Source organism: Puntigrus tetrazona, chromosome 3 (assembly GCF_018831695.1).
Source record: "Puntigrus tetrazona isolate hp1 chromosome 3, ASM1883169v1, whole genome shotgun sequence".
Classification (NCBI taxonomy): domain Eukaryota; kingdom Metazoa; phylum Chordata; class Actinopteri; order Cypriniformes; family Cyprinidae; genus Puntigrus; species Puntigrus tetrazona.
In genome coordinates, this window is record NC_056701.1 from 17718758 (window position 1) to 17727290 (window position 8533).

Consider the following 8533-nt stretch of genomic DNA (forward strand, 5'->3'; position numbering starts at 1 on the left):
GCGAAATAAGATTTTCCTAACGAAAGAATGTTCATGCTTTAGAACAAAATTATTGAATTTTTCAGAACTGCAACATTCTAAAATAATTCAACTGGAAACACTACTGGGTTATTTGGGTTATATAGAGATAATTTGTGGGACTTAAGTAAACACTGCAATTTGAAATGATTTTTAATTTTAAGTGCTCTACAAATACAGAATTGACTACTGATTCTAACCTGAAGATGTTGCTCAGCAGGTCTTTGGACTTGAAGCAAGGATCAATATTATGTACATGTATCCATATTTGGATTTGGTTTATCAGACTGGGCATTTGCACAATGTCCTTCTTCATGTTTATTTAGTGACCCTAAACAAACAAATGTTATTTGGTTTTGAAGGAAGCTGGACATACAAATAAAATCAAAGCATAATACTTTATTAAGTCACTTTTGATACTTGTTTTTACAACTTCTACTGGTTTTGTTCTTTTTTAAATATTTAAAGAACATTTTCTACATGTTCTTTGTTTTGTTTTTTTGCAAAATATATTTATTTAAATATCACTTTTTTACCACCTAACTTTTTTGTAGCCTTTATTTCAACGTACCTGAATATATAAGCACAATTGATAATCAAATAGCATTGTTATTTTTACATGGATTGGATTAAAAATGACAATGAGCCTATCATGCATCTTTTCACAAAACTAGATATTTCTTGAGATAAATAAAAGTCATGAATTCAAGCTCTGACATATGGGTTTGAATTACAACGGCAAAATAGAAAAAGTGTTCTGTACTGTAGCAAAATTTATATTTTCATATTTAACAGTCCCGGAAATGTTCACTGCCGATGTTCCGCAGATCAAGTCCAGAAACGCTGAGTGGACTGGCACATGTGATGTTATTGTATATTGTGACGAGTGTATGGGGCTCTTCACCATCCCCAAGCGTTTCAACCTGCAGTGGGACCACCTGTGGCTTCTGCAAAATGAAATCTCGAAAGGGTTTAGCACTACAGTCACATTTCCAGTTGTTACCTGAGAGCCAGATCTGATCCAAGGTATCAGGTATAGAAGCTGGGAGGTTGACCAGTGCATTGTCTTTCAGGTTTAAATAACGCAAACGTGGCAGCATGTATATGGTCGCATTAAGTATAAACTCCATTCTGTTTCCAGAAAGATCCAGCCAAGACAGGTGTTGCAGGGGCAGTAAAGCCTCAGCAGGAAGGTTGCGAAGTAAGTTGCCTGACAGCAGCAGGTAATCAAGGTTCTTCAGGCCATAAAATGTGTGGGAGATGATGGATGTTAACCGGTTGAACCTTAGATCAAGCTGTTGCAGCCCTTGCAGTTCCACAAAACTCTGACGCTCGAGCACAGAGATGTTGTTGTTTTGTAGGAAGAGTCGCCGAAGACCTGTTAGGCCACTGAAACTTTGGGCTGAGATTTTTGTCAGACAGCTTTTATCAAGGTGAATACTGTGGAGCTTTGACAGACCCTTGAAGACTTGATCCGGTAGACTATGAAAACAGCTGCCAGTAAGTTTTATCACAGCAAGGTGATTCAGGCCCAAGAATGTACCCATGCGTGCCTCTTGTAGCCGGTTGTTTTCTAAGTTCAACACCTCTAGATGACCCAGCCCTTCAAAAACTCTCACTCCCAAAGCTCGAATCTGGTTGTGGCAAAGGCAGAGTTCTTCAAGATACTGCAGGTCACGAAAAGTCCCGGATCTTAGGCTGTTGATTGAGTTATTTGACAGGCGAAGCACATGTAGGCTGTGCAGACCGAGGAAAGTTTCATCATGAAGAACAGACAGACGATTTCTGCTGAGGTCCAACCATCTCAAAGATTTCATACCTACAAATGCCCTAGGTGCCACAGTCACTATCTGGTTTTGGGCCAGATAAAGCTTCTGCAGCTTTGGTAGTTTCACAAACACATTTGCCTTGATCACTTTCAGATAGTTTCCAGTTAGGTCCAATTCTTTGAGCTCAGACAGACCTTGAAATAGCTGTGGTTGGAGATACGCCAGGCGATTCCCGGCGAGAACCAATTCTCGTAATCCATGCAGGTCCTGGAACCCTGTTTCCGGCAGGACAGACAGGGAATTCCACCCGAGGTTCAACAACCACATGTGGCTGAGTCCTGCAAACAACTTTTCATCTATTCGAGACAGCTGGTTATTGTTGAGACTGAGAGACGCAAGGTTGGGTGTGCCCTGAAAGACTATGGCAGGTAACGAACGGATATTGTTCCTCTCAAGGTGCAGGTGAGCAAGGGAATTCAGACCTCTAAAGGCATTTCCATCAAGGGATACCAGCAAGCTGCTCTGTAGGTTCAGGAACTCCAGATTGGACAGCTTTTCGAAAGCAGCTGCTGGTAAGTTATTAAACAGGTTTCCATCCAGCCACAGGGAGTGTGTAGATAGAGGGATGTCGGGGGGAACCTGGGTGAAGTTACGTGTGCTGCAGTAGACGTTGAGCTCTAAGCTGTAGTCATCCAGGATACAGGAGCATCCCTTTGAGCAAGGCTCACTTTTTTGGTCATCGGGTTCCTCTGAGGGCTTTGGATTTACAGAGAGCCTCGGCTGCTCTGAAGGTCTGGATTCTTCTTTGTTGGGGTCTGCCAGCACCATTGATGTCCCCAGTGTGTACAACAATAGCAGTACAAAGTGGTTCATTCCAACTAAGAGATAATGATCAAAATGTCAACATTAAACACTAGCAAGGCAACAAAGCACTAGCTACTTTTTTCAACTGTGAAATTTGTGACATTTAGATTATCACGTCGGAATGATCAATTCAGAAGTATTCTCTGAACATCTCTAAAACAACAGATACATATTTTTAGAAATTTAGAATAGAATTTATTGTTTTACAATGATAAATTTTGGATTTGACTCTACCGTTTTATTGTGGCAGCAGTCCAGCAGGTGTTCACTAGAAGAGTGGCATGTGTGTGACAGATCTGAACCACCTCTGCCCCTATATATCACCTAGGAAAAGACACACAGTGTTCTGTGCAGAATTAACCTCTTCATTTCTGCTGTTTTCATTTTCAGTTTGATGCTGTTTGCAGTTTTAACATTTGAACATCAAATTAGTTATAGCAAAAGCTTGTTAGAATTACAATTTTTTTTACTTTTAATAAATGTTTATTGACATGACTTGTGTATGAAAATGTATTTATTTGTAGAAATAGTATCTTAGTGAAGATTTTAAACATTTTATTGTACTAATCAAACTCTATTTGGCATATATTGTTTGAAAATATTACTCTAAATTGTGTTACTGACTGTCAATGCATTTTCATGGAATCTTCTATCTAAAACTCCCACACATTTTAGACGAAAATCCTTTGACTTTCTCTGAATAGTGTTCCAAAGTTCATGTAAATCTGCCGAGCCATCAGTGACATTTAGCAGATGGTACTTACACCAGTTGTGGTTATCTGTTGGAAGACATCCAACTCTAAAAAGTTATTGAGAGTTAAACAAGCTAAAGAACAAGGCCTGAGGGACAAGGTTATATGGCCTTTTTTTTATTACTTCAGACTGAAACGTAAGTTATGAAGAGAAGGATATTAATAACACTGATGATTAAAACATATTTATTTTAAGAACACGTGTCAATAACGGTGAATGCGGTGGCATTCAAAGAATGTTAGGAAGTGGCAACTACTGTAAAGGCAAACAGAGCTAGGACCCTGCTCTGGTAAACACTGCAGTCATACAGAAATCAATACCGACATCTCATTCACATACAGTAATTTTGAAAGGTAGAGGTTCTTTTCTGTCACAAGGTTAATGACCACTAGTAGAACTTGAGAAATGCTCAGCTCAAGCAGAGACCAGGACTAACTGTTTCAGTCTCACAAAAGATGATGGATTGTTCAGTCCATCAACTGCAGTCTGTATTTTGAATATGTGTCAGAAACTGACTTTCAAAAATAAGCTCACTCTGAGAAGCATCACATGTGACCAAATATATGTTATAGGCTTAATTTTACAGTGATGTAGAAAAAACAGTCCATTAGACTACAACAGAACACTTTCTGAGTAGCTGCATAGAAATGCGTTCGTATTTTAAGTTGTGTATTTTAAGGCATGGTACCATAAAATCACCAGTAGAGGGAAGTACAGTCTTTCACCTACAAGAAGGTCTGCATATTTTCTGCTGTATTATCTATTATCATAAAATGTGTCAATCTTTAATGCCACTGAGAAAGTCATTTTGACACAACACATTTCTTTTTCATTTTTAAATCGAAATTATCCATGACTATTAACCATGTTGAAAGCAGGGCAACTGACAATTGATGAAGTTCACCTTGCCTCAGGTCTGTTTTCTACTGATGGTTGTAATGTTCTTTCTCTATAAATGTGCATCTGCTCAAGACAAAGTAAGGAACCCGACAGTCAAAAAAAAAAGTTTCTTCTCAAAAACAGAAAGTGCTTACATATTCATGAAGAATATGCAAAGGAACAGCTCAAGTATGGAAAGCAGTCAGTACTAGAGGGTAATCTGCCACACTGTGGCTTTTAATGATTGCTTCTCCCCTGACAAACAACTCTAATTGGCTCAGTCTCCTACAGTCAATGATATACAAAGGTTTGGAGCTTTGTCATTTGGCTGTGGCTCACCATGAGCACAAGAGGTGTCAGGATGAATGACAGTGCCAGCTGCTCAAACACACTCTCTGCCTGTTAAGCGAAGGTGCCGCTCAGCGCTGCCGGCACGCTTCACAAATGGCCTTATAACGTCAACCAGCTGAGCTAACTAGTACTGGACTTTGTAGCGCTTCTTCTGCACTGCGGAGGTGAGGAGGTTAACAGGCCTAAAGGGCATAATAACAGGTTGAGTTTGAGGGGAAATGAGTGTGATGCTGACATTCATGAGATCCCTGTTTGGTCTCCTCTCCATCTGTCGTCAAGGAATCCACGTATCTGACTCTCCCCTCTGGAAGATTCCTTCCATTGCCTTTTGAGGCAGAATTGAGAAAGTGTTGCATAAATATTGAAATACAAGGACGCCAGCTTTGAGCAAGAGCAAAATTCTCTTCACAGACATAGAAATGAGACTTTAGAAAATGTGCAAGGCTGTAACAGGATTACGCAAGGTTTAAGAATTTTCTAACTGCCTGATGAAAAAGTGCAGAGGAAGATGGAAGATCGTTTAAAAGGGTACTTAACTTTTAGAGGACACAAACTAAACATCATCCGCTAGACATTGATTTAAAGTATGTGAATAGTAAATGTTCCAATTTTGTGCTCAACATACAGAGGTAGAATTCAATTACTGGGAATTATTCACACTGTGCATTCAGATAGTATTCAGATACCCTTCCTTTTCTTTTTGATTTGTTATGTTCCAGCCTGATACTGCAATTGCTTGTAGTACTAACTGACACCACTATTCTGACTTTTTTATTCAAAGAACAATAACATACAATATTTTATCAAGAGTCAAAATAAAAGGAAAAAGGAAAATAAAAAAGGCAGATTACAACAAACAAAACCAGGGGGAGAAAGTTGCTCACTTTTGTTTTTGAACTTCCCTACAAATGACATGCCCTTCCCGAAATGCCCTTGAAGGGAGCAAGAAAGCCATTTGGAATTTGCCCTGAACTTCGACAGTTAATGATGATGTAAAACGAGATCGTGGAAGAATGCATATTAAAAAAGGTTCCTGAACTCAACTCTCTTGCAAGCGTGTATACAACCGTTGCTGGAAGTCTAACCGAATTGAGTTCTAACTTTAAACATATAAAAATATTTTGTTACAAAAACCCATCGATCTGCGTCAGAAGATATTTGTTAACCCCCTGGAGGTGTATAGGTTAGTTTTACAACGGATATGATTTATGGAGCTTCAAAATTATGGCCATTACCAAGCTTGGAAAAGCCAATAGAAATAAATACAAAAAAACTGTGTTCATGTTTTATTTTTGGGTTAACTAGTGGGTTGGGTTAACTCCTTTGATGAAGAAAAAGATTAACTGAAATGATTGTAGCATCAGGTTGCAAAAACAAAATTAAAAAAAGAAGTGAAGGGGATCTGAATACTTTTACTGCTATACATAAAGTGATAAATAGTAGCAATAAAAGGTATTTATAGTTGTCACGCCGTCACTTCCCATGCCTACCGATCCTGTCACCTGGACATGTTCACAATCACCGGAATACTGATCACCCGCACCTGTTGTCACTCACCGGCACTGGCATAAAACAGACACTCACCATTCAGTCTATGGCTGATCTCGAGGTTACATACTTGATGTTCTGGTTCCTGATTCTCCTGCCTGCCTGCCTGCCTGCCTGCCTGCCTGCCTTCCTTCCTCCGCTAACCTGCCTGTCTGAGTTACTACTCGTGTTGGAAACGATCAGATAAGGAATGAACTTTTGAATTTCTGAATTCAACTTCGCTTGCTGAAGACACTGTTACCTTATGTTTTTTTCTTATTTCTATTTAATAAGGAATCCTTAAAACAAAAATATTAGGTTGCACAACCATTTTCAACGCCATTATTAGCCTAATATTAGCCTTTTAAAACCTGAGAAAAAAGTTTTATGAAGAAAATAAAAATAATGTGCAAAACAAAAAAACAACAACAAAAAGATAGTTCATCCATATCTTCCGTACCCATGTCTTCTGTCAAGGACAACAGGACTCAATTTCCTTTTTAAAAAATAAAAAGACATCAATGAACATGCATAGGCAAAAAATCACCAATACATTTTTAGTTTTCAAGTATTTAAAATTTTTTTTTTACTAAACTTTATGTTCTCAACTATGCTGTAAAAGAATTATTCGATATACCATTTTTCTTTGAGCACAAAGTGGTCATATTTATGAGGTTTTCTCATAAACAATGTATCTATAAACTAAATATAATATGCATATTAATGTGTTTTGGGGGCAACATATCATAAAAAGTGTAATAATGGGAGTAATAGTTGACAAGAATTTTCAAAATAATATAAAATATTTCACAGAATCGTGAAATATATTTCTTTCCCTATTCATTTGTTTTGTCTAATAAACATGCTTTTATGTCCTCATACGACATGTATGAAATCAACCCGTTTCATGTGGGAAAATCATTTCAAAATCATTTGAAACCCCAAACATTTTCCTATTGTTGATATATGACACAATTTAAAAATCAGTGAGTCTTAGTGCAACACCCCATCATTTGGTGTCTCTGAAAAGCCTTAAATGTGCTCTTCATATATATATATATATATATATATATATAGAATATATTAACTGATGTACATATAACTAAATAAATATTTTAGTTGAGATTTCATTGTATGTTTAAACATTTCATGCTGAGGAACAAACTGGAACAGCAGTTTGTTTCTCACCACACAACACCAGAAGCTTTGTTGCTAGGCACAACAGTTAAGCACCTACCAGATGATACATTCAAATTGTTCCCTTCATTATCTCTGTGAACTGTTTAGAAATAACCATTTGTATCTGTTCTGACCTGTTGCAACCTCTTAGACCTTCACAAGGGGACAACGTAATTACTTCAGTCAGTGCTATTTACACGAATAGTAGTTTTCTCTGCAAGTCTAGCGTCCCTTTGGGAGTGTAACACAGTCTGTCGATGACGGGTAAGGATGGTAAGCTGTTTCCACATGTTTTCAGCAATATTTTCAGACCTTTAACAGCCTCGTGAGCCAGACAAACCTCAATAATGGAATGAGAAAACCCATTATCACCGTTATTCGGCTCTGCTAACTACTGATCAAATGACCTCACCTGCAATTATCACACACCCCTGACAATTTCAGCTTTCTTGATCCCTTTATGCATTACGTCTCTGCAAAGCCAACAAAAAGGTGGTCGTTTTGCGTTATATTCAGTCCGCCTTAGAAGGACATCTCCTCTGATTGTTTTTACTTCCGATAAATTACATGGCCAGTGAACCCGATGTACCAGTTTTCTGGTTTAAACGTGTTGAATTCCAGGCAGTGCTTTCTTTATGCTGTGAAGCCTCTCATGATCTCACAGTAATAACGTTCATAAAACCTTGCCTATTTGAAACCAGGGTGGCGGAGCTGCTAATAAAAGCAGTGTGATTTATTCTGCAGTGCAAATAGCGAACAATTTTGCCCTCACACCAAAGCACATGCAGGCCTAATAGTCAGGAGGTTTAGACTGAACAATGCACGGGTGATGATTTGTAATATCACATCTTATTTTTAGGCACAAATGAGCTGGTCTTTCTTTGGATCTCAATTGTCATGGGTTAGCCTTTTCCTATCCTTTTTTTTAAAGCTACACAGCGTGTCAAGCCTGCGTGTGAGGATTCAGAGGCTTTGCTCTGGTTGGCTAGTCTGTCTGTACATCTTGGCAAAAAAAAAAAAAAAAAAAAAAAAAGCTTTACTGTTTACCTACTTGCTGATAGTAGATGTCTTCGTGATACTTGAGCGATTGGAGGTGAAATACATTTTAATAAGCATGCACTGATTAAAATGTTCATTAGTGCGCAGGGAGTGAAGCAGATCAGATCTGTAAGTCTCATGGCTGGGTCTTTTTA

At 38.2% G+C, this 8533-nt stretch overlaps 1 protein-coding gene across 1 annotated transcript; it reads right to left on the minus strand.

Moving 5' to 3' along the window:
- Positions 1-402: 402 nt before the first annotated feature.
- igfals (insulin-like growth factor binding protein, acid labile subunit) lies at positions 403-2981 on the minus strand. Its single transcript, XM_043235894.1, has 2 exons — positions 2886-2981; positions 403-2665 (listed from the first exon to the last, which is right to left on the minus strand). The coding sequence occupies exon 2, from the start codon at positions 2658-2660 to the stop codon at positions 807-809; it is 1854 nt and encodes a 617-aa protein (XP_043091829.1). The 5' UTR covers positions 2661-2665; positions 2886-2981; the 3' UTR covers positions 403-806.
- Between the last annotated feature and the right edge of the window lie 5552 nt (positions 2982-8533).